This window comes from Monodon monoceros, unplaced genomic scaffold (assembly GCF_005190385.1).
Source record: "Monodon monoceros isolate NGI ecotype Baffin Bay Population unplaced genomic scaffold, NGI_Narwhal_1 Super_Scaffold_18, whole genome shotgun sequence".
Lineage (NCBI taxonomy): Eukaryota > Metazoa > Chordata > Mammalia > Artiodactyla > Monodontidae > Monodon > Monodon monoceros.
Window position 1 is genome coordinate 36,719,987 of NW_021703774.1, and position 25,456 is coordinate 36,745,442.

Genomic DNA, 25,456 nt, shown 5'->3' on the forward strand with positions numbered 1-25,456 from the left:
ACTCTGGAAGCTGATTTAGGAAATAAGACCTATTGCTCTGCTTCACTACCAGCCTTATGCAAGCATCAAAGTTTCCTCAATCTCCAGACTTCCAACCTTTCCCTCTTCTCTCTGTCCCTTCATGGGGCGATCTCTCCCATTCCCAAGATCTCATCCATCCCCAACTCACTGAAACCTCTCAAATCTTCAACTCCAGACCTACCCTCTCTCCAGATCTCCAGATTCATGGTTTACATACAACTCTCTGCTGACCATCATTGCCTGTATGTCCCATAAACAGCCCAAACTTAATACATTCAAAATGGAACTTATTCTCTTCCTCACCAAATGTGTTTTTCCTCTTCTCTTCTCCAAGCCTGGGAGTTACCTCCAACTCCTCTCTCTTCCACAGTGTGCCAGTTTCACCTATAATTTATCACTCAGATCTTTCCCTCTGTCCCCACTGCCTCTGTCTTGGTCCACTCCCTCACCGCTTCCTGCCTGAATTATTCTAACAATACCCCACTCGCTGCCTCTAGCTTGCTCCATTCTCATGTATTCTTCACTCTGCCATAGTTATCTACTTAAAATGGTAACCTTGTTGAACTCTTTTGCTGCCTAAAATTCATCAGTGTTTCCCATTGCCTACAGGATAACCAATTCAATATAAGACAAATTGATAGTTAGGATTAAACACCTGCCTCCTGCATACTATTTCCTGCCATTTCCCCAAACCCATCCTTTATGCTCTAACACCAATCTTGCCTAACTTCTCTTGGACCATGCAGTGTACTCTCATGCATCCTCCCCTTTTCATGTGAAGTCCTCTCTCATTCCTGAATCCCCAACCCTGAACCCCTCCTTTCCCTCCCAGAATCAGTGAACACTATCCATCCTTTAATACCCTAAGCTGCTCAGACATCCACTCTTAGGCCTTCTTTGACCACCTCCTCCTCAAATTGAATCAATACGTTTCTCATTCTGTTTGTTTACCTGGTATATAGTTCTATGATTGTGCTTATCCTAGTATTCAATATATTGTCATAACTTATTTAATGTTTGTGTCCTCTATTTGACTATGAGCTACTTGAGGGCAAGGAGAACTTTGTATTCTGCTTTTTTTTATAGCTATACATGACATAGTATCAGACACACAGCTGGCTTCAACAAAGGCTCTGGACCTTATTGCTGCCTATACCACCTAGGGAATGCTAATGTCTTGGGCTAGGATAAAGGACCAGGGGAATTGCTGACATGGAGCAGAAAGCAAAGACAACTGAAGCATAACCAAATAATAACTGAACCAACTGCTTCATTGGTGCCAGACCACTAAGCCCTTCATAGTGCCCTAGCTCAGTATTCACCACACCCCTTAGCTGGTGTTAGCATCATCCTCACTTTACAGATGAGGAAATGGAGGCTAGAGAAGTTAAGTCACTCGTCCAAGGTCAGACCCCGGCAAGAGGAACCAGGATTTGAAGGAACCCAAGTGTGTTTGACTCCAGAGCCCCATACTCTTAAGTCCAGCTAGCACTTGAGCTTGAAGGAAGTTCCTTGCACTGATTCAAACTTGTGAAGGACAGCACTGAGCTTGTGCCATGGGGGCAGCAGGGTGCCACTGCTCCCAGCCCATGCTGCCTGCTCCAGCAGCTAGTGTCTCTGCTCGGCCAGAAGCTGTGAGGGACAAAAGCAAACTGTCTGTGAAGGGTCTATCCCTTGGTATCGATTTGTCAAGGCCCTGGGGTCCCGGGGGCAGGTAGGAGGGATTCCAAAGGGTAAGCCAGTCACTGCAATGTCAGACAAGAAGTTGGGAATGGAAGTAAAAGGTAAGGGAGCCAGAGTGGAGAGGATCGAGCCAAGTTGCCAGGTCTTGGGCAATTTCAAGCCCAAGGCTCTGAGCCAAGGACAAGCCACTGTGCCTAAAATAACCTCCCAAGAGAGTCTTAACTGACCATTTGGTAATCATTATCCCAGTTCTGACTTTTAGGTCAATGTCATTAGCATTGACTGGACCCCTATCATACGTTAGCACCGTGAAAGGTACAAAGACCTGGTCTTCTGCAGAGACAGGGCAAGCGCACAGGACACAATGGGAGCGCTGTATAAAACAATACATAATGCAGTGCCAACCTGTGCGGTCCCAGCCACAAAGCCAGCTGGAATTCGCAGAAAGGAAAGAGCAGAGTGTGCTGGCACAGGCAGTGGGGGCTTCTTGGAGCACAGGACCTGAAAGGAGGAAGACAGAGTAGAAGAGAAGAGCTTTTTGGGTAGGAGGAAGAGGGGGAGCAAAGGTGAGGCGGCAGCAATGAGAAGGAATTGTTTCTTGGGCTGTATGAAACCCATCTGTGGAACAAAGGATTCTTGTTGGAGAAGAATAGTATCTGAAGTTAGATGAGCAGGGAAGATCAGATGATAGAGGTCTCGGATCCAAGAATATTGGTCAAGTAAATTTAGCGTGCAGAATCCAAAAGTTCGTCACGTGGGCAATGAGAAATCATCCGGGCTTTGAAAAAGGCAATTAAGAATAAAAATTTAGGGCTTCCCTGATGGCGCAGTGGTTGAGAGTCTGCCTGCCGATGCAGGGGACACGGGTTCGTACCCCGGTCCAGGAAGATTCCACATGCCGCGGAGCGGCTGAGCCCGCGAGCCATGGCCGCTGAGCCTGCGCGTCCAGAGCCTTGTGCTCCGCAACGGGAGAGGCCACAACAGTGAGAGGCCCGCATACCAGAAAAAAATAAAATAAAAATTTAATTTTAGGGAGATTTATTTGGTGGTAGTGTTTGAGATGGATTAGAGATGAAAGGACTAAAGGCAAAAAAAACACAAAACTGTCAAATAAAAACAAAAAGAAATAAACCCTGAATGCTTCTTGGGTATCCACTAAAAGTCTGACTGCATGCAAACTTAATAATCATAGTCTATCCCCTGCCAGTCCAATGGGGAAGACATTCATTAATCCCATAGTTACCTATTAAGGACCTGCTATGTGCCAAGGATTATACTGGGTCCTGGGGACGCAGTGAAGAATAAAACAAAACTCTGGCCCTCATAAAGGTTAGCGTCAGGTGGGTGTGGAAGACAACACAAAAGCAAACCAATAATTACATCAATGTAAAGCCAGGTACGAAGTGCTAGGAAGGAAAATAAAGCAGGGCATTGGGCAGGGAATGGTGTGATAAACAGGTCAGGGAAGACCTCTAAAAGAAAATGTCACAATATTTCAAACCCAGAGAACAGGCAAAATGGAGATGCCACCGCTAGAAATAAGAATATTGAGAAGGTGACTCAGTTTGGAAGAGTACAGAGAAAGTGGGGAGTCTTGTTTCAAGTGCGGCAGGCTTGTGTTAAAAGCAGGATATCCACACAGAAATGTCAGGACACTAGAACTCTAATGTACAAGATCAGACGAAGATAAATTAGGTTAGCCATGTAGATTTTAAAATCATCCATTGATATTTCAGCGATAAGAACCTTCTCTCCAAAACTAATTTACATGAAATGAAAATAACTCAAGGACTGAAAAAATTGGAGTATAAGATACACAAATAGTTTTATCATATCTCCTGTGATGATCCCCATGCTCCAGCCTCCTGGAACCTCAGGAATTGGGCAGTGACTTTGATAGGCAGCAAGCTAGTAACAAAATAATAATACTATAATTGAGGCTCATACACAACCAACCTTCCAAAAGATGTCTGTCCCCTGTTCCTTCAAACCCCTAAGCACGGTTGTTGGGATAGCTCTATTCCTCTTCTGTACTGACTCCTTGGACCATATGTTGCCCCTTTGTGATTGCTTCTTCTGCTGATACTTCTGAATGTTTTAGTGTTTGGGAGAAAGGAATTTGGCAAGCAAAATGAACAAATTTTAAACTGACCAATCCTGCTTTCCTAGAAATGGCAGGAATTAACGTTGGGATAGACTCATAGGCTCCAGTTTGCCCGGAACAGTTCCAGTTTCGGCGCTGTAAGTCCCGTATCTTGGAGAAACCCCTCAGCCCTAGGCAAACTGGGATGGTTGGTCACCCTACAACTGGTATGATCTTGACTGCTATACCCTATGTCTGACGTGCATGATGCAACACAAGGCTTTACATCTCTAAAGAGACAACAGCGCAGTCAAATCACGTGCTTAGTTTCCCAAGCCCTAGCCAAACTGCTACCCTAGAAACTGAGTACTCTTTCCTACCCAGACAGAGGAGGTGTGTCAGAAATTTCTAGGCATGTGGTGACCCTGGATTCCTCAGCCTTCTATTCCCACCATCTCACACTCAGCTCCAGCTACCACCTAAACAAGGAACACCAAATCCACCAGTGACCCCAATCCATGGCACTGGCCACCCTCTCTGCCCAGCCCTGGCCAGCAAGCTGGTAGGGCCTGGGGCGGTGGTCAAAGTTGGATTATCAGAGAGGGAAAGAGGAGAACCCATCTGAGATGGTGACGTGCTGTACCACAGCAAATCACAAGAAAGGGGAACCCCATATAAATTACAGTCTGCTGACGTTGGGAGGCGTGCAGTTTGCGTCTTTGAGTTACAGAAATACTAGAAATGCTCACTGAACAGTCCATTTCGGAGTTTTGGGTCCAAAGCTCCAAAGGGCTGACTCACCTTCAGAGCAGAAACCACGTGAAAGCCCTGGTATTAAGGTGTACAGCATACACTAATTCAGAAGCCGTAGTATTTGAAACTCATACAGATCTTGGGTAAGCTCACAGATCATTTCCGCCGGTTATTAGAGGCTTCTCCAAAATTATAAGGAAGATTCAAAGAAAATGCCAAGACTGATATTCATCCCCCCTTGTTACAGAATTTTCCTGCCTCACGAGGTGAAAAGAATAAATAAGCAGGGGACACAAGCCTCCAGGAATCATCCCTCTTTGGCCCTTTGTCACCTTGACTGCTTGTGTACATATTAAAATGTAGAATTTCAAATAAGCTCTTTAGGTATCCTTGCCCAATTTGCACACACAAATCCTACTAACTGAACTACTAATAGCCAAGGTGAAGGGTAGACGTAACTGTTGCCTTTTTAAAATGATTTGTCTAGGAAATTGCCTCAGACCCCAAAGAAAGATTACTGTTAAAATTTCCAAGGACCCAAATACGTGAGCCCTGCAACAGCCGTTTCCTGGTCCCTCCCCGCAAGGCTCAGCCTGACTGACTTTGCTGTTGCAAGATTGCATCACTGACTTTTGCAATTTTCTGGCCAGTCCAATTTCCCCCTCCTCTCTTTGCCCTCTCCCTTTCTCTGCTTGAAGCGCTTTTAGCCCAAGGTCTCTCCTTTCCCCTACTTGCTAACTAACTCTTGTGTATGGATAACCAAAGCTAAACCAGAACACCCGCCGCAAAGGTGATGAAGTTTAATCCTAGTTGAAATCAACCCTACCCTCCTCATGCTTCCTAGAGTACTCTCTACTCTTCAGCTTCTTACCCAAGCTGCCTACTCTCACTCTTCTGTCCCTAAACTGTTTCTATGCTAAGTGGAGCTGGTACGGTGGCGTTGCCCCCCCAGATCCAGGGAAGTGGCATATAATTATTGAGGAAAGTATGAAATATTTGCAGTTCAGACCAGCAGACAAACTTTTACCAACGGCCCTCCTTCCATGTTCACCTCTCCCTAGCCCCCAACTTCACTTCTCAAGTGGGAGTGGGGACAATTTGGATTTAACGGCAGTTCCCTGATACACAAAAGTACAGATACAAACACCTACAGGCACAGAGACTGACATCACACACACACACACACACACACACACACGGCCCCATCTGTGCATAAAGGGCACCCTCAATGAATAGTTATCTATCAAGTGACCCTAGCGATGCAAGCACCTATGAATAAAACCAGTCAGACCAGAAATAAACAGTATAAGCACAAAGTGCATTATGCAGAGCCTGGAGACCCGTTCTGATCATTACCCGGATCCCTCCCCCTTGCCTTCTACCTCGGATCTCTATACTTGTGGGAAGACGACAAACCTCCTGAATAAAAACTAATTTTTCAGTTAGGTAGAACCCCAGGTGTCTTTATAAGGGGTCCTTCCAGGCTGCCCCGGACGAGTGAAGCTGTGACCCCACCCACACGATTAGGAAAGAGGTCAGGGGCTTCCCTGGTGGCGCAGTGGTTGAGAGTCCGCCTGCCGATGCAGGGCACACGGATTCGTGCCCCGGTCCGGGAAGATCCCACATGCCGCAGAGCGGCTGGGCGCGTGAGCCGTGGCCGCTGAGCCTGCGCGTCCGGAGCCTGTGCTCCGCAACGGGAGAGGCCACAACAGTGAGAGGCCAGCATACCAAAAAAAAAAAAGGAGGTCAGAAATGGACGTGGATACCTCCCTGGGCTCTGGGTCCTCACCCTTGTACATCCAGGCCCGCCCTCCCCCGCACCCCGGGCTCACACAGCCTGCGCGACGTGCACATCTCGTGGCTGACTCCCCCAGGGTCCTTGCCCCGCTCCTCCCCCGCCCTCCTCTTCCCGCCCCCTCCACTCTCTGGCCGGTGCAGCACTGGCCCCAGCCCAAAGATCCCAGGAGGCGGGGCTCGGAGAAAAATATATAAGTGGCCCCGGGGCGCTGACCAGGTGTCAGTTGCGGAATCTCCATCCGGAAGACCCGCGGCTACCGAGGAAGGGGAGGAGGAGGCGGAGGAGGAGGAGGAGAACGCAGAGCCGCGGGACCCACGCACACCGTGACCGCCCACCCGGCTTGCGCTGCCTGCTGCTCGCTCGACGCCCCTAGGTGAGTCCGGCCGGGAAGAGCGCGGCGGGGCGCGGGGTCCCGGGTGGGCTCCCCTCTCTGCAGGCCTACCCCGAGAGAGCCGAGTGAGGGCTGCTCGAGGATGCATCCGTCTTTCGGTGGCTTAAAAGCCCCCTTTTCTGCTCCGCTTCTCCCGCAGATCACTCCCACCCCGAGAGCCCGGAGCCGAGATGGAAACTGTCCAGGAGCTGATTCCTCTGGCCAAGGAGCTGATGGCGCAGAAGCCCACACGGAATCTGGTGAGGCTGTACGTGCTGGGCGGCGTGCTGGCGCTCTTCGGCGCCGTGATCGGCCTGATGGAGACCTTGTGCAGCCCCTTCACGGCCGCCGACAGCCTGCGGGAGCGGGAGGCAGCGGTGGCCGAGCTGCAGGCCGCCCGGGAGCGAAAGGCCCTCCGGGCGCGGGCCCTGCTGGAGAAAAGCAAGCAGCTGGAGGCCGTCCAGGGCTGCCGGGCCCCGACCAACCGGCTGCACGCCTCGTAGGAACCTTGGGGGCCGGCGGAAGGAGGGGGAGAGAGACACACAGGGAGAGGAGAGTGAGGCAGAGCGCGAGGGTCGGGCTCGAGTGGGCGTCTCGTGCTGTTAGGACTAACGAGAAGCTACTGATTTTAGAACTGAACTACCACGTGGATCCACCAAAAGGCGTTTGGGATTGAGTTTTGCTGCTGTGCAGCACTGCAGAAAGATGACATGTCCAAAACCTTCCAGCTATCTGACTGCATCCAGCATTTTGCACTAGGGTGAACGGAGGAGAAATGCTTTTTATATTATTATTGTTGTTATTGTTATTATTATTACAGTGACCACCATTTTGCATTTTGAAATAAAAAACGTTTTGTATTATATCTCAGCATCTGATTCCTGAGGGGCACGGTTTTCTGGGGTGCGCAGCAGGGAGGGCGGGCATTTTGGCGGAGGGGGTCTTCTTTACATGAGCCCAGTGGAGAGAGCAGTTTCCTGAAGGTCAGACAACACTTGCTTCAGGGCTCTGGACTCATATTGATGTTACATGCTTATAAGTCTGTTAAGGATTTGTTTTTGCTTTGTGTTAGGAGTGGCAAGAGAGAAACTTTTCTAAGTCCCACCAGACTCAGCATTTTAAGATCAGAAGATAAATCAACTTCTGAGCTAGAGTAAGTGAATGAGAGATACTGGTTAATTCTAGGGCACAAAGCCTATTTGCCATCTCACACCTGTGCACCAGAGGATCTCGTGGTTGATACCTCTTTCTTCCTAACTGTATTTTAGTGGAGGGGGGTGGGGACAGTGAGGGGGAAGGAGGGGTGGAGGGAGGGAGGGAGGGAGGGAGGAAACTAGCTAGCTGGTAGGAAAAGAGGGAAGGCAATCTCCCAAGAACATTTAATTGGATGTCTAGCTCTACCAAGCCCTTCTCCTCACAAACTGAATCACAGTAAGAAGTTCTAGGTTAGGAGGGGAAAAGACGGGTTGTCACAGTCCTGAGTCATCTTCCTCCAGGGACAGAACTTGCTCTGTGGTAATAGCTAGTCCAGTGGCTCTATAGGGCTCAGCATAGGGAATTTTAAACAATGGCTCTTAAAGAAGTAGTTAGGGGCATAGGCCTGATGCCACTCCCCTGGTGATTTTAATACGTCTCCTGCCCTAACCAGGTACAGACATTTCCCTCTCTCCATCCATGGCTATGCATTTTTGCCAAACATAGCAAGGCTCGTGCCATCGCCTCTGACCAGACTCTCTCTCCACCACCACCCTCTTCCCTCACACACACCCTTCCATTTTATTTCTGCCAGCTCAAATCCTACCCAGTGTTCCTGGCCCTGATCTAGTGCCATCTCTGATATCTATCCTTATCACTCCAAACAAGAGAGCCGTCGGAATGGGGTGAGATTAATCAAGGGAAAAGACACGTATTTAAAGGAAAAGAAGAATATCAGTGGAACCACTGTTCTCGCAGTTTCTAAAATGGGAAACTTGACCCTATATTAAGGTGACATAACCTCACCTTAAATGTCCAAAAAACTTCTCAGGAATCCACCCCATCTTATTCTTCAGTTTTCCTTCCCAAGTGCCTCTCCTATTACGTCTATTATTCTTCCACCCATGCAGCCACCCTCTGGTCCAGCTGTCAGCATCTCAAACCGCCTCCTGCACTCTCTAGCACATTCACCCCAAAACATCCCTGCCAGACTGGGGACTGTGACCTTCGTTCATCCTGCTGCTCCTCCCTCAAAAATGTCAGCGCCTAAGACCCCTGTCCAGATTTTCCAGTGTCCCCATGATCTGCTTGCATCTCAGCCCTCCCACCTGATGTTCCGCATGAACCCAGGACCTTCCTAGTCCCTTCTGGTCTTTCACACCTTTTTTCACATTACTCTTCCCACCTGAATGCCTGTCCATCCACAATCGCCACACCTTCTGAAGGCATAGACCTCAGATTCTCCAAGAGAGGGATAATTTCAAATACTCTGCCTCTTGTCAAACTGTATATCAAATCATGTACTCCAATTTTTGGTTTAGAAGGTAATGCCTATATTTTTTGGTTTGCCTATATGTAAAACTACATATATTTTACATATTTGCCTAAATATATAGGAAATGCCTGTGTGTTTTTAGTTTCGAAGGGTATGCCTTTTACCTATACGTGTACAAACTACCCAACCCAATCAAATCCAAGCTATAGAAATCTTTTCTGTCCTCACTGATCTTTTCACTTCTCTGAATTCCTATGAGACATTCAGTCTGGGTCTCATACTGGATCACGCAGTAATGGACATTTTTGTCCCAGTTGTTTTATGGAGGTGATCAGATGTGAGCTTGTACTACTTTCTAGTGAAAACAGATACTAGGTATCAACTGTGAGAACATTTAAAAGTCTCACACTTTCTTAGGAAAAGTTTGACTGCTGTGTAATCATGGTAACCAGAACCAGTTTTAAACCCATTGGCTCAATCAATCACAACTCTTCTCAGGTAACACACTTTTACAAGCCAACCAATCAGTAACATTCCCTCACTTCTAAGGGTCATTTAACCATGAAGTGACTCAACCCCATAAATATATTTCAGAGTGCCAACCAATCAACAAATAAATATGCTTCTACAGATATCAGCCCACTTATGACCAGGAAAGTACACCAAACTCTGAACTTCCTGCTTTCCCAAAACCAAAAGATATACTTACCGGGTTCCTTGTGTTCAGACTGTATTTGTCCTTCAGATCTGCTGCCAGATAAGTCAGTCTCAACGATAGTCTGAATCTGATGAGCTTCACTGAGTTCTCACGGCTTCTAAAATTTCTAACCAAGTACGTCTTTGTATAAAATCATTAGATCTCAGTCTTTGTGTAAAGTAAATAGAAATTTTAGTTTACAGATGTACATTCTGGTAAATAATTATACCTAGGCCTTTGTATATGGCCATTAGACATTTTGTCTGGGAGGTATACTATTGAGTAATTAGACATAGGTCTTGTATAAGTTCATTAGACTCTTTTATTGGAGGCATACCATTTGATAACTGCATTTGCCATTAAACTGCTAATCCCCTGCTGCTCACTTTGCTTTTGCTTTTGTTTATCTATATTGTAAAGTTTTATTTTATGTGTTTTTGTTTTGTACTGAAAAGCCTTATTTCTGATACACAGATAAAGAAGTGTTCCATATAGAATGGCCCAATAAGTCAACAATCCAATCCAAGCTGGTCCTAGGGGACAACAGTTGGAGCTCCATTAGATTGTGACCAATTCAGGAAAAGGTAAATGATCAAACTTGGCTTTGGGTCTCCTTAAAACTTTGTTGAGAGCCGCTCTCTATCTATCTCACCAAGATGTAAAAGAAGGTCACTTTTAGTCTGTATTCTGAGGTCAAAGATTGTCAGGTCATTGATTACATGGCCCCTTCCTAACTTTTGCATAGAAAGGGAACCCAAGATACCATTCACAGGCACACATTCTTACTAAGTAGCCTTTCTTGTCTTTCTTGGGTTCTTCTAATCTGCAGACTCCTCTTGAAAGAACTCCTACTTCCTGTTGCACTATAATCCCAGTTCTTGCACTTACTTCGATAAAGCGCAAAAACTGAGTTTAGAATAACGATCGTCAACATGGGGGAACTTTTGACATATCAAAATCAATAAATTAATTCATTTGACGAACCCCCAAATAAATTAATACATTTAAGAGGAACCCCAGAAATCTAAAGAGTCGGTAGTTAGCTTCTTTGATTAGTATGCTGAGGTCTAAAAAACAAAATTCTAATTCCAACATGGCCTCCCGCAAAGACTCTAGTACCTTCTGAGATCCACCCTAATTTCATTTCTCTCTCTTCCACTCACCTTTCTCCGACCTTCTGTATGAAACACCCTTTTTTTCAGAGTTTTCTTTAGAAAAGATGCAGTTACATTGTAAATCTGCTAAACCAGAAGGCATCCCTAAAGAAGTTAAATTTAAACCCTGATCTGGAGCCATATTAAGAGTTAAAATTAAGGATCTTCCCAAATCTCAGAAAGCCAGGTAAAAAATTTTACATAATTTAGGATTTTATTTGGTACTTATTCTTCTGGACTAGATCTTTACCAACTAGTTCAGTGAATTGTTAATCCTTCAGCTGGAGAAAAATATTTAAAAGCAGCAGGGTTAGAAAGGAAAATTTTAAATAAGTCAGCTGTGTAAAATGAAAAAAAAAGTGTTTTAAGGGGGGCAAGAAAAAAAAACAGAAAACACAGTACAAAACACAATTCTAGGGCTTCCCTGGTGGTGCAGTGGTTGAGAGTCCGCCTGCCGATGCATGGGACACGGGTTCGTGCCCCAGTCCAGGAAGATCCTACATGCCGCGGAGCGTCTGGGCCCGTGAGCCATGGCCGCTGAGCCTGCGCATCCGGAGCCTGTGCTCCGCAACGGGAGAGGCCACAACAGTGACAGGCCCACGTACCGCAAAAAAAAAAAAAAGACAATTCTAGAAGCCCTTCTTTTAAAGATACAGTGGACAAAAATTCAAAATTATAAGTTAAAAATGAAAACAGACTTCGGGAAACTTTCAAAGAGCATTCTGGAGTAAACCCAGCAGTTGAAGTATTAACCCAGGACCTGGCAAGGAGCAGGTGTTCATTAAATATTTGTTGAATATAGAATAAGTAAATGGATGAAGAAAGTAAACTTTTTGATGACCCATTGTTATCCGTGCCTTTCGTCCAAAAGAATGGAAACCTCTGAATTGGGATGTGACCCTCCATCATTAGTTGGTGTGAATCAGGCTGGCATTACCGTCCCTACTTGTGGAGACCCTACCCCATGTGGATCCGTCTCCCCACTGCCGTCCACTCCACACTCCTGCTGATGTGATCGCCGTAATGGTCTATAAGTCATCTCGATGATTCCTAAGCAGTTTATAACTAAGAAACGCGTAGACACGCCGCCTCACAGAGTACATTAGGTTGCTGGTCTCTCTGGGTGGGAAAGGAAAATCTGCCCAAACCCAGTTCTTGTTTTAATTATTTCCTTTGAGGCAAAGCCAGGAATCTGAGAGTGAGCGCTTGCTAAGGGTGGAACAGGGGTTCTGCCTGGTGTGCCTCTGGCATGTTCAGAGCTAGCAATAGTAATGGACAAGTCTCCAGGGCAACCAGGACCACTTCCAAGCATTCCCACCGTGGGCCGCTGCAGGGGCCCTCTATTCTTTGGGGAACCCTGAACTGGGCTCATCTCCCAGTGCCTCCTGGCTGCAAGCTCAGTCCTAGCATGAGGGCTTTCTTCCTTGGCCCTTCCTTCACCTTCTTGTATCAGGTGGCAGACCAGCTGGTTCCAGTCCCGAATCAGATCTTCTGACTCCTCCCAGAAACCAACCACCTTCTGAGCAGGAAACCCTGCCCCTCCCCAAAGAGTGGGAAACCGCAGAGGAAGAGAGAGATGAAACAGAAGGGAAGGCAGAGGAGGAGGGAGAAAAGAAGCAAAAGAAAAAAGGAGATCAATAAAAAGAAGTCAAATCTGGTTGAAACCCCAAGGTAAGACTTTTTTAAATCACAATAATATGTAATAGCATCACCATTTGTGTCAGGGCCTAGTCCATAGTAGGTCCTCAAAAAACCGCTATTGAAATAATGCATCTATTTGGAATAAACTGGAGGGCTGGGCTGAAAGAGATTTCAATGTCAAATGCTGGTCAAAACGAGAAACAAAAAGAAATGCCCGATGAGCTTTGCATTCTTTTTTTTTTGGAGCTTTGCATTCTGTAGGAGGGAAGATGTGATAAAACACAGATGGAACCAGATGTCTGTTACTGGCACTGAGCACATTCTGATCATTTTGGGACAGAAAGTTAAGTTGAAACAAAAAATTGAAAAAATAGTTTAAAAAATGTCTGCATGTTCTTTTGAAATCATACAAAGATTGCAGGTCTTAAGCATTTTTATAAAGCGGCTTTAAAGTAATGACAGAGCACAAACACTGTGGTGTATCTTGGGAACTCCTAAGAGTGCGGATATCTGCCTTTTGCATCCAGTCATCAGCTAGTTTCATATTTTTAATATTGAGATCTAGAGCTTTGAAGAAGGCATGTTTTATCTCAAGGAGTCTTATTCAAAGGACCAAGGGAGGCCTATAGTTGTCATTCAGAATTCTTCCTGTGCTCTTCATCTATTCCTTAATCCCAGCCCAGCCTGTTGCTTAGCATACTGACATTCTGAGCCTTAGAAGGGTCTAATCAGATTTCAAAGCCCCTGGTTTCAGGTCCATTAGAGGAAACCTAACAGGAGCAAGAAATAGCATTCCCCACGCTCTACACCCCCATTTGCCCAAACGTTCCCTTGCCATCGATAGCTAGTACCATCCAGAAGGTTGCAGTTTACTGATGCAGTCACTTGGGGGAGTTAAAATAGTTAAACTCACACTTTGGAAAATGCCTGTAGACCATGATGGTGTGTTTTCACAACACTTGGCTTTGAAGAGTCCTGCTCCCCCAACTTTTTCAACAGAGCTTACCAATTCAAAGGGACACAAGTGAAGTGTTTATTTTTCTTTTAGTGCCAGTATTTTCCTTTGGGTTTTCTGTGACTGCATCACAGACGGAAGCTGAAAGGAAGGCGGGAGAGGTAAGGAGAGATGGAAGAATCTCACTTCTGCTTGCTTGCCAAAATTTGGAAGGAATTGCCTTTCCCTCTTACGTATGATATGAAAATAAAATCCAAAAATCCTAGCTCTTTCTTGATGCTGATTTCAGTACAGCTAAAAAGCTCCATGCATCCAATTTCTGAGCTGGAACAAATCTTAAAGGTAATCTAATTCCCCTTGTTTGCCAGGTGAGGGAATGGAAGCCAAGACAGGGGCAGGGTCTTGCCCAAGGTCACATATATGTCAGTGGAGGAAGGGAGACTGGAACTCAATTATCTGGGTCCCACCCAGGCGCCTTGCAAGAAACTTTATACAAAAGAGCCCCAGATACCCAAGGACACATAAACATGGCAACTCCTGATTAAATAAAATAAAATATTCAGTTAAAGATGCTCAACTAATCCTTACTTGGCAGAAATGGAAAATGGGAAAAGATTTTCCTAATAGTTAAGCTTTTCTAGATCTGTTTTGTAACTGTTAGGAAACTGGAGAGTAGAAGGATTCAAGAGAGATTTGTCATGAAAGAGCCAGAATATTTTACATTCCTACCATTGATCCAGCATTTTACATATCTTACCTCTTTATATAATCGCATAGTATCCTTCTTTTACAAGTAATATTTTTTTTTAATTTGCTCAAATTCACAGAGAGAATAAGATATTATTATTTCTGCATCTTTCGTTAGTAGGCCCAGCATCATGCCGTGGACTAACGTGAATATTTACAGTGCAGTGACTGTTGCATTCTTACTCAGGCCATTCCCCAACATGGACCCCTGCTCCAGCCACTTCAAACTACTTGAGGTCGCTCTGAGGTATCAAGCTATTTCTAGACTCCTTACCTAAACACATATAGCTCCCTCTGCTTGGTATGGCCTTCCCCCAATGTCTTCATCTCCATAACTTGTACTTATTTCTTCAAAACGTAGCCCCAGGGTCACCTCCTCCCTGAAGGCTTTCCCACTGCCCTGGGATGACTTGGCTGCCCTACTCTGTACTCCGTTAGCACCCTATGCACATTATTATTACACTACTGTGAGCTTTGACTTACTGACCTACCCTCCTTATAGTTAACTAGAATCTCCTTGAAGGAAAGCATCAGATATTGATCAGCTTTTACAATACATTCCTGGCACCAAGCACAGTTTTGGACATTTATTAGTGCTCAATAAACATTTGGGGGAAATGGATGAATGAACAAATGAAAGATTTCCCCTCCTTTTCTTCCACGTAAATGATTTAGTAAAAAGTCTCACTCGCACACTCTTGAATTTTGGGTATCTTGGGAGAAATAGAAAATGGCACTACTATAGGCTTCTTCTCCTTTCAAACCTGACAGCCTGCTCAAAAGCACTTTCTAGGGTTATACGTGCCAGTTGAACAAACATTCGTTTCTGCTCCCTTACAAAATGCACTGATCACAGTGCAGTAGAAGAATGTGCATGCTATAAATCACAAGGACAGAGGACCAGGATGGAGACAACAACAGATGAGAAATGTCAATACCCCTTCAGAAGATGGAAAGTGGATGGACGAGGGATAAGTGACTTAGCAAACTGGAGACTGCTGAAGCCCAACAGCCCATGGAGGCCAACAGGAAGCCACAGAGCCCAGGAGAGTCCCAGGGATCAGGCCACCAGAAACCTCAATTCAGAGGGAGAGATGGGAGCAAAAATAGGAAGAGATGCTCCAAATCCCCTTTCTTTCCCTCCAAGAAGAAGGAAAGTTTATTTTCTGGAGAAATTGGCCAAAGAGATGCCAGGCTCAGGGACATCAGGCACAGCAAAGGGTGGACTTAGGCAGGGAGCTAGAAACAGAGGATTAGAGGAAGACGCCATCCTGAAAGATGAGACTCCCCAGCCCCTACCCTGACTCAGATCCCAGAACACGCACAGCCCTCTGCATTCTCCTTATTCCAGCCCACCCCAGGCAGAAGAATGAAGCATTCCTCCTTGTAGAGAGTATACAACTAAAGAAAAAATGATTACAGACACTGATATTTGGGGGTCCCCCAATGATACTGCCGACTTCCCTCTGGGTTATTCTGCAGTGCATTCCCATAGTTGACAAGCCCTGCCCTTACACACAAAGCTTCCAACAGCCAAGGAATTGACTCCAAAGATCACCAAGCATAAAATGAAAGCCCCTGACATTGCCGATGGAGACCCCAACATAGGTAATCCAGGGAGCAGAAGAAATCATTAACAACAGCCCTGGCAACGTCAATATCCCCCTCAGAGATAAAGGAAGGCAGTGTATACATCAATGAAGATCAGGAAGTCAGTGTTTCTAAAAATAGTGGAGAACAGAAAGGAGCTTTTTAAAATAAAAATGCAGCTAGAAATTTAAAAATTAAAAAGAAATACTGGAAGTTAAAATTGACAAAATCTCCCAGAAAGTAGGACGGATAGGTTAAGAGATGAAAAATAGGACAAAAACAATAAGAAACTTACAGGATCCATCCAGGAGCTCTGACATCTTCTAATAAGAATTCCAGGGCTTCCCTGGTGGCGCAGTGGTTGAGAGTCCGCCTGCCGATGCAGGGGACACGGGTTCGTGCCCCGGTCCGGGAGGATCCCGCATGCCGCGGAGCGGCTGGGCCCGTGAGCCATGGACGCTGAGCCTGCGCGTCCGGAGCCTGTGCTCCGCAACAGGAGAGGCCACAGCAGTGAGAGGCCCGCATACCGCAAAAAAAAAAAAAAAAAAAAACAAGGATCAGGAGTCCAGACAGAAATTGAACTTCTCAGTATCAATACTGGAAGCTAGAAACCGAAAGGCAATGCAGCAACGTCTTCCAATTCCAGGAGAAGATAATCTCCAATCTTGAAATTGTTACCCAGCCAAACAATGAATCAGGGAGAGGGTAAAGTAAGGACAAGCAGGCAGGGCTGACACACTGGGCTGTATGTGGCCAGGGTCTGATGGACTAAAGCCCATGTAAAGATGTTCAATGTAAAATAGCACTCCTGCATCCAAGGTCTCAAAAAAAGTTCCCTACCATCATGAAGAAATGAACCAAGAAAAAGTCGGGGTTGCCAGGTGGATGGCAAAGGGAGGTCCCGTCTACCAGCCTATCAGGCTCCTAGTCCAGATTGGAACAGGAAGAATGGGGCTCCAAGATGGATGTCTCCAAGGGAAAAAATAGATAGCTTATCCAATTAATTTGACCACTTTATTTGAGTTGTATTGCCCTTACTGGAGGATTTGGAGAACATGACAACTGAGTAAGCAAACAAACAAAAATGAGGTGATTATTGACTCCCGGGTCGGGGGTGGGGAATAGAAGAAAAGAAATGCAATCATAGTACATTATATTGCTGAGCTGCCAAAAATCCGTCATAATAATATGAACACTGACTATTGATTTAATTAAAATTGTAATTTAATAGTGTTAGCAATCTAGAAGGAAGGGAATGAGTATCTGTGTGTGCTGTTTAAAAAAAAAAAAGGAAAAGTCCTAATATTCCGTAGTGGAAAATCAGTACATAATCTCTAAAACTGCAAAATCAAGAAATAGCAGTAAATGTTTTTAAATATGCAGTTAATTCCCAGAGGAAAGAAAGAAGATTTTAAAACGTGGTTGCCTCTGAATGGGACTAGGGCATGGGGAAGGGAGAAACAAGGATTGCTGTTATCGTCATAAGCCTTTTGATATCACGTGACTTTGTAACGCCTCTCATGTATTATATTAGTAAATACAAAAAAGAAAGAAAGGAAGAAAGAAAGAAAGGAAGGAAGGAAGGAAGGAAGGAAGGAAGGAAGAAAGGAAGGAAGGAAGGAAGAAAGAAAGGAAGGAAGGAAGGAAGAAAGAAAGAAAGGAAGGAAGGAAGGAAGGAAGAAGGAAAGAAAGAAAGAAAGGAAGGAAGGAAGGAAGGAAGAAAGAAAGGAAGGAAGGAAGGAAGAAGGAAAGAAAGAAAGAAAGGAAGGAAGGAGAGAAAGAAAGAAAAAGAAAGAAAGGAAAAGAAAGAAAGAAAGAGGGAGGGAGGGAAGAAGAAAGAAAGAAAAGAAGAAAGAGAGGAAATGGCTCAGTTATAACAACATTCATGGATTACATTCTACTTACCACTCAACATGTTGATGGCTGGAGCCATTAAATTCAGTCTCAAACAAACTATATTTAAAGTATTTACCTAATTACCCAGAAGAGTTCCCCAGTCTGTCTACCTAAAGGTTACTTCAGAATCACCTGGGGAGCTGTGCAAAAATACAGACTGCTGGGTCCCACCCTTGATGGTTCTGATTCAACAGGCCTTGGTGCGGCTTGGGGATCTGCCCTTAGTTCCCCCAGATGATTCAACTGCACAGCAAGTTTTAGGAATCATTGGACTAAAGCAGAAATAGTGAGTGCGTGTAGGGAGGAGTGAGGGAGGGGGGATTATGTGATTTGTGTGTGTGTAACTGTTTCTGTGTATATGTCGGTGTATTGCGAATCTGTCTTCCTCCCTGCTTCCCTCTTTCATCTTCTTTTATCTTAACCCATAAACCCCTGTGGACTGCTGAAAACAATACCAGAAACAAAGACCCCACCCCCATGATTTTAAACCCCAGCAGTCTGTGCTTTCTCTCTCAGCCCTGGGGCTCCCTCTTCTGGCAGAAACCTGTTAAAACTCGTAGCATCCTAAACCTAGAAATTCTCCCTCCGTTCCTGTAAGGCCATTTTCCTGGGTGATTTCCAAGCCCTCAAACTTCGTGAACCTCCCATCAGAGAGAAAAGGAAAAATTCAACCACCCTGGGAAAGACTTTCCTGCCTTACAGGTGTGAATGCACGAAGATCAGGAACGGCGCGGAATGAGGCAGGTATGAGAATAGAAGTTACCTCCTGTGGCCAAATCCGAGGAAAAGGAGACCTTAAGGAGTTCAACTCCCCGCCTGCTTCCTCGCCCTCCTCCAAGAGAGATGGACACATGGGGAAGCCTTAGCCATCTGCCTCTCAAAAATCGAAGGAAGGACACACGCTAGGCTAAAAAGCTCACGGAATTTAGAAGCAGACCGCAGGAGTTCAATAGCCACCCTCACCTTCCTTCCTTGAGTCTCCTTTTCTGGAGCCACGTGCCAGATCGTCGGACCCTGTAAATCCAGCGATTCCGTCTATGGACGCTGTTGGATCTTTCCCATACGCTGAAAATCTGCTCAGCCCAGCACAGTGTCTGGCACAGAGAAAATGCTCCAAAACATTTGAATGAAACCTTAACTCACCGCTATCCTAAAAAATCAGAACCCTCCTTCAGATCTGCGTGCCTCCCAAGCTCCGCGAATGTCCCCCTTCTCCACACTCACACTAAACATGTCCTTTCCTTCTATACATCACTCCTCAACACATAGCACCCTGGCTTTAGTGCTTTCACGACTCTGACAGGCCTCCAGCGATTCCTATTTCCAGACCCGATGTATTTTGATCGCTTTTCATCCTCCTTGACCTCTCAGAAGCTGTGACCTCTCGCATCTCGTAGAGACCACCCTCCGCCCACCCCCACCCCTCCCCCAGGTTACCTGTTGCCTCAGGTCCTCCCGCTGCCTGTTCCTCCTTTGCTCCGCTCCACCAGTTCTCGTCTTCTGTGATATCCCACTGTGCCCTTCACCCTCTCCCTGCGGGTGTCATCTGTCTGCTTTTAACTTTAACTTATATGATTTCATTCTCCCAAATCAATATCTCTAGCCTAGAGATTTCTCCTGACCTTCAAATACCTAGCAGACATATTTATTTGTATGTATAAGAGTCTGTTTCCATTAAGCATTCAGAAAATGCTTTCTAGCACTTGCACCGTGTGCAAGCACCGTGCTAAGCACGGGAGATACACTGGTGAGACAGATCAAGCCTCTGCCCTCTCAGACCTGTGTGTAATGGGAAAAACAGACAGATGAGCAACTGTGAGTACAAAGTGATGGGAGCTATGACAAGAGAAATACCCAGTGTTTGGGGATACGTTACATGTCCAAGGGAGGGCAGGGAGGGTGACTTCAATGGGTAGAACCTGAAGGATAAGAAGGAATGGGGGTAGAGTGGTGAGAGGTGCCTGGGAAAGTATTTCAAAGCTTACAAAGAGCTTGTTAAAGCTAAAATAATGTGTTTGGACTTTATTCTAAGAACAATAAGGAGTCATTGAAGAAGAATTGGGTGCACTGAAGCCCACAGGGCACTTCCACAGTGTTGGCAACAGTCAGGTCTTAAGGTGGTTGGTAGGCCAGCATGGCTTTTGCTTCATTATCATGCCCCCTAAATTGTTCATGGCTTCATCTATTGTTTTGTGCATATAAATGTTTCACAATCTTTTAAAAAAATAAATCAATGGATTGGAGAAGGTGGGATAGGCAGAGAGAAGAGTGAGGATAGTCACAGTGAGGGTGAGGATGGAGTGACATGGTTCTAGAGATATCCAGGAGGTAGAATTGCCTGGGCTTGGTAAGTAATGGGATGTGGGGAGATGGGGAAGCAGGAGTAAAGAAGGACTTCCAAGGTTCTGGAGCATTAACTGGATGGGTGGTAAAGCCCTTGATTGAAATAAATCACAAAGTCATTGGAGAACAGTTTAGCAGTTTCGTTAAAAGTTAAATATAGATTTACCTCACAACCCAGCAAGACCACATAAAGACTTTCACACCAATGTTCATACAAGCACTATTTGTAATAGCCAAAAAGTGGGAAATTCTAAATGTCTGTGAATTAGTGAATGGATAAACAAAACGTAGTATATCCATACAGCGGACTAGGATTTGGCAATAAAAAGGAACAAAGTACCGATACATGCTGCAATATGGATGAACCTCAAAAACATGATAAGTCAAAGAAATCAGGCTCAGAAGATCACATATTATGTGATTCCACTAAAATGAGAGACAGAAACTTAGATTATTGGTTGCCCAAGCCTGGGGATGGGGACTTGTAAATGGGTGAAGATGAACCTATGGGGGGTGACGGAAATGTAAAATTGGATGGTGGTGATGGTTTCCCAACTCCACAAATTTATTAAAAACCATTGAACTGTACACTTACCATGAGATACCTTTGTGGTATAAAAATGGTACTGGGCTTCCCTGGTGGTTCAGTGGTTGAGAGTCCGCCTGCCAATGCAGGGGACACGGGTTCGTGCCCCGGTCCGGGAAGATCCCACATGCCGCGGAGCGGCTGGGCCCGTGAGCCATGGCCGCTGAGCCTGCACATCCGGAGCCTGTGCTCCGCAACGGGAGAGGCCACAACAGTGAGAGGCCCGCGTACCGAAAAAAAAAAAAAAAAAAAAAGGTACTTCACAAAAGCTGTTAAAAAAAATAATCAGGGCAGTTTCGGCATGTTGAGTTTGAGGTGTTTAGGAGGCATTAAGAGGGAGAGGTGAAGTAAACAGGTGGTTACGCTGCCTGGAATTTAGGATACAATGCGGCACAGGAGATAGAGATTTTTAATACTCATCAACTGAAAGATAGCAATTGGAACCATGAGAATGAGGGAAATCGCCCAAAGATAGAAAGGAGGAAAGAGTGAGGACAGAATCTAAAGAACACCAAGAGGAAGTAGTCTGAGGAGTAGGAAGAAAGCCCGGAGACTATATATGGACAGAATCCAAGGGAAGAAGATGCTTGGGAGCAGGGGAGAGAGGCAAGAGCAGAAAGGGCTCCTGAGACATCAGATAAGTAAACAAAACCAAAGAGCGGAAGACGTGGTAGGAAAATCTGCCTGCCTGTGGGTTGGGGAGCCCAGGAACATCGCTCAGCAAAGCTCCAGAGCTGCAAGCCAGAGGACGAGGCCGGGCCCAGCGTGGCACTGGGAGACTGAAGTGTTGATGGAGGGAGGGGGGCTGGATTAATGAGCCCGAGGTGGGCAGGGGATCCTGAATTTTCAGCATAAGGCTGTGAGGGATGCAAAAGGCCAGTGAACAGGCAGAGTTCTGGGAAGGGATGAGGGTGCCGAGGCTTCATGTCTGGCCGTAAATGCCAGAACAACAGATTCCAGCAATAAATGTGTATGGCCCTCAAGGATGTGGTTCCTGCCTACTTCTCCTGGCTGATTTTGCCCCATGTAACCCCACCCCTTGAAATTCAGTGATCCTGCCATGTGGAATTTTTTGCAGTTTCCCAAACACTCCATTCTCTTCCACACCTCCTTCTATTTTCTCACTCAGCTTCCTCTGCATGGAATGTGCTACAGACCAACCCTCCTCTCTCTCCCACACACTCCGGAACCCTAGCAATGCTCCCTCCTACCCTTCTTCACTTGCCTGGAGTATTCCTGCTCTTGCTTCAATATGGATCAGGGTTGACCTCTCCTCTGAAGCCTGCCCTACTTGCCCATCCCCCACTTTGAGAGAGCTGTTTCCTTCTTTACTCCCCACCGTAGACTTCCATCACAGCACTGACAATACTTTACACATTTCATTTATTGCCATATCTAGTGCCTTCTAGGACTTGGAAGGCTTTTGTTCTTTCATAGGTCATAGGATCCGATCGGTCGTACAACCTAAATAAATGAAGTCACTCAGCCAACATGCGGCATGTACCCTTTTCCTCCTTTGCTACTTATAGCCCTTTGGGAGCTGTCTGTGGCCGGGCAGCTGGATTCCATTGCGGGGAAGGTACACAAGGTGTTCTCACCTCTGCTATCACTAGCCACGGTCAAGGATGCTTTGTCCACATCTAAGGTACAATTTCTCCCAGCGTTCCCAAAGTTCTGTGCCAATTCCAGGGTTGTCAGATAAAACTCAGGGCACCCAGTTAAATCTGAATTGCAGATAAACAATGAATAATGTTTTAGTATTCGTATAATCCCGTGCAATAGTTGAGATTATATAAATCCTCAAAAAGCATTTGTGGTTTATATGCAATTCAAATTTAACTGGGTGTCCTGTCTTTCTATTTGCTGAATGTAGCAAATAGAATACAATAGCAAATAGAATACAAATAGAATAGAATAGAATAGGGGCAACCCTACTTCGCCCCTAAGGGAAGTGGCCTCCCTCTAATGCTATAGTCACTGGCACCCTAAGAATCCCACCTGGCGGAGGCTGCTATGCCAACCTGATGTGCTTCCTGAAAGCTGGGCTGAACAACCAAGAAAAAGCACTGGGTGGCCGAAGCCATGCAGTAGCTTTGCTGGAGTCAGTCCTCTCCTCCCCACTGTGTGGGCCTTTCCCATGGAGCGCTGGTGCTGCCCCTGTTTCACCAAACTTTCCGGGGAGTAACTTTACAGTTACTGTGCATGGCTACTCGGAGCTCCAGGGCAAGTTCACGTGCCATAGACCAGAGGAAAATCTTGAAAAACTGCATGCGAGTACATATTTAGAATTGCCTCTGCCCTACCCACACTGAGGGGGCAGGGATCGGGCCAAACTCTGGGCCTCATTAGGGTACTTGCTCTTTCCCAGGAGGCTCTCGGCTCTCCCAGGCAAACACATTCCTGGTAGTCTGCCTCACCAGTCCCCCTGCCATGGACTACATGTGACTGGTAGGGACAGGATGGCAGACACAGGGCAGGTTATCCCATCATTTTCCTGCATCTGAGCTTCCATTAGTCGGAAAAAATGAGTAAATCTGTGCATTAGGAGTAGGGTCCTGCAAAAGGGTTGACAAATAAAACTTCCCCTCTTGTTAGGTATACAGGGGAGGGAGAAGAAGGGGACGGGGTAGGGGAGGAAGGGAATCCATGTTATTAGACAAAATGACGTAAAATGATAGCTGTATCGACAAAAAATGAATCCGTTGATCTAAGAAGAAAAGGAAATTTTTATTTGAGTCAAATTTGAGGGTTACAACCCAGGAAGAGCATCTCAGAAAGTTCTGAGAATTGTTCTGCCCGTTAGAAGTCAAGCCACAGTTATATAAGTTTTTTGAGACAGAGGGCTGTATTATTGACGTGTAATGACAGATTATTGACAATTTACATAATCCACATCTAAGCACCATGAAGGACTGTTATCTTTAAGGAATTGTCTTATTGATGCTAGGAGAACATCGCTCTTATGGTTGAGCAGGTATTTCTGTCGACGGGGAAGGTTTGGGCCATGCATAATACAGATATACAATGCACAGTGGGAGGAGAAAGGAGGCCAAAGAGCAGAGAAGATTTTCTGTTTAAATTTTTCTTGTCTTGCCATAAAATGAATTTCATTTTACAGCTGTTTCCATGGCTAGAAACAGATTTTGGCAGCCATGGCACAGACTGAGGAGTCCTTAAAACAATCAGACCAGAGGAACTGGATTGGGGTGGGGAACAGGGTGGGAGGATTGAGGAAAGGGGAGAATTTTATGCGTTCTAACATTATGCTAAGATCCTTTCCTGTCTCAACCTGTTGGTGCTACTTTCCCAGAGAAGGCAGAACCTCGGAACAGAGAGGGCTCACCCACCTTTTACTCCAAGGTCTGCCCACTGTTCCACTGGCAGGATTAGTTTTCACAAGGAAGAGACCACTTTCTTAACAAAGCTACCAAACAGTCCCAGAAAGCCCTCCAGATGCTGCTGCTTCAGAAATGACAGGTGCTCCTTGCATGATCTACATTTTATGCCAAATGCACAGGAATTCCCCTGTGGCTGCCCCCCCTCACGTGTTTGCCACTTCCTGTGAGTCCTCCCAGATCTGACCCATCCCTCCGAGGCCCTTTTCCATTCAACAGCAGCGCACATCTTCTCACCATCTCGCTTTTCTTGACCCCGTCTATTTAGGTGGGGCTGATCGAGTCCGAGAGAATTCCTGGCTGGGCTCAACCATGCACCTCCAGCTGAGAGTGACCCATGCTACGTGGGTTTTTGAAAATGACCAGGTCATGTTGAGGGCATTTCACTGAAACCCTGCTCTAAAATGTAGGTGGTCAATGCCTTACAAAGGAGGAGCAGCGTGAAGGAATGAACAGCTCAGTTCGTTGCTATGGCAGTGAAAGAAACTTTACTTGATTGGTGAAAATTTGTCCAAACAAATGCTAGGTGAAGTGTTCATATTTCCTTTGTCTTTTTTTCTTTTTCTTTTTCTTTTTTCAATTTATTGAGTACCGCCAGAAGAGGATTAGGGGGCGGGGGTTGATCAGCTCTGGCCAGAATGCTAAATCTCAGTGACTTCCCCGGATTAAATCAGGCTCCAGAAAGACAGCAATTTTCTCATCGCTGCAGTGCCTTGGAAACACTAAAACAGCAAAAGTTCACTGAATGCCTATTTTGGAGCAAAGCTAGAGGGAGATGGAGAGAGATAAAGATGAAAGAGACATAGTCCGTGTCCGAGTTGACAAGCTAATGAGAGAACCAGGCATGTAACTATAGACATACAGTGGATCCATGTATATTACACAATGTGGTCCAAGTGTGGTCCCCCGGGTCCCTGAGACCCTCTTGGGAGTTTGAAAAGTCAAAACTACTTTCATAATCATACTAAAACATTATTTGTCCTTTTTCCTTCTCCTTCTCTCATGAGTTTCCCCAGCCTACAGGATGTGTAATAACACAAAGTTCAATACATGGATGTTTATGTATTCTTGAGCTAAAAAAGAAATTCTCAGTCAATTTCTAATACATCCATGTCAATAGGTAAAACCACATACGCAAAAATTCTTTGAGATCCTCAATGATTTTTAAAATTGTTAAAGGGATCCTGAGACCAAAACTTCTGAGAGCCTCTAAGATTGAATGTCATCAACCATTACGCAGTGTCCTCATTCTCACTGATGCATTTTATTGATTA

The 25,456-nt window shown here is 45.6% G+C and overlaps 2 protein-coding genes across 5 annotated transcripts in view; one reads left to right on the forward strand and one right to left on the reverse strand.

Annotated features, from left to right (window-relative positions):
* Positions 1–6,929, reverse strand: part of LAMB3 (laminin subunit beta 3) — a 67,978-nt gene extending 61,049 nt beyond the window's left edge. For 2 of the 4 annotated variants that reach the window (XM_029230479.1, XM_029230476.1), the window contains exon 1: positions 6,781–6,929. The gene's annotated coding sequence lies outside the window, so the exon portion shown is untranslated. Of the gene's footprint in view, positions 1–6,306; positions 6,332–6,372; positions 6,392–6,780 lie in introns of those variants that run through there. The other 2 variants (XM_029230478.1, XM_029230477.1) reach the window with 2 other exon arrangements.
* Positions 6,571–7,531, forward strand: G0S2 (G0/G1 switch 2). Its single transcript, XM_029230482.1, has 2 exons — positions 6,571–6,711; positions 6,869–7,531. Exon 2 carries the CDS (start codon positions 6,900–6,902, stop codon positions 7,209–7,211), a length of 312 nt encoding a protein of 103 aa, XP_029086315.1. The 5' UTR covers positions 6,571–6,711; positions 6,869–6,899; the 3' UTR covers positions 7,212–7,531.
* Positions 7,532–25,456: the final 17,925 nt, after the last annotated feature.

What these genes read in the sequence shown, in the direction of transcription:
- G0S2 (XM_029230482.1), top strand. Translation starts at nt 6,900, where the DNA reads ATGGAAACTGTCCAGGAGCTGATTCCTCTGGCCAAGGAGCTGATGGCG.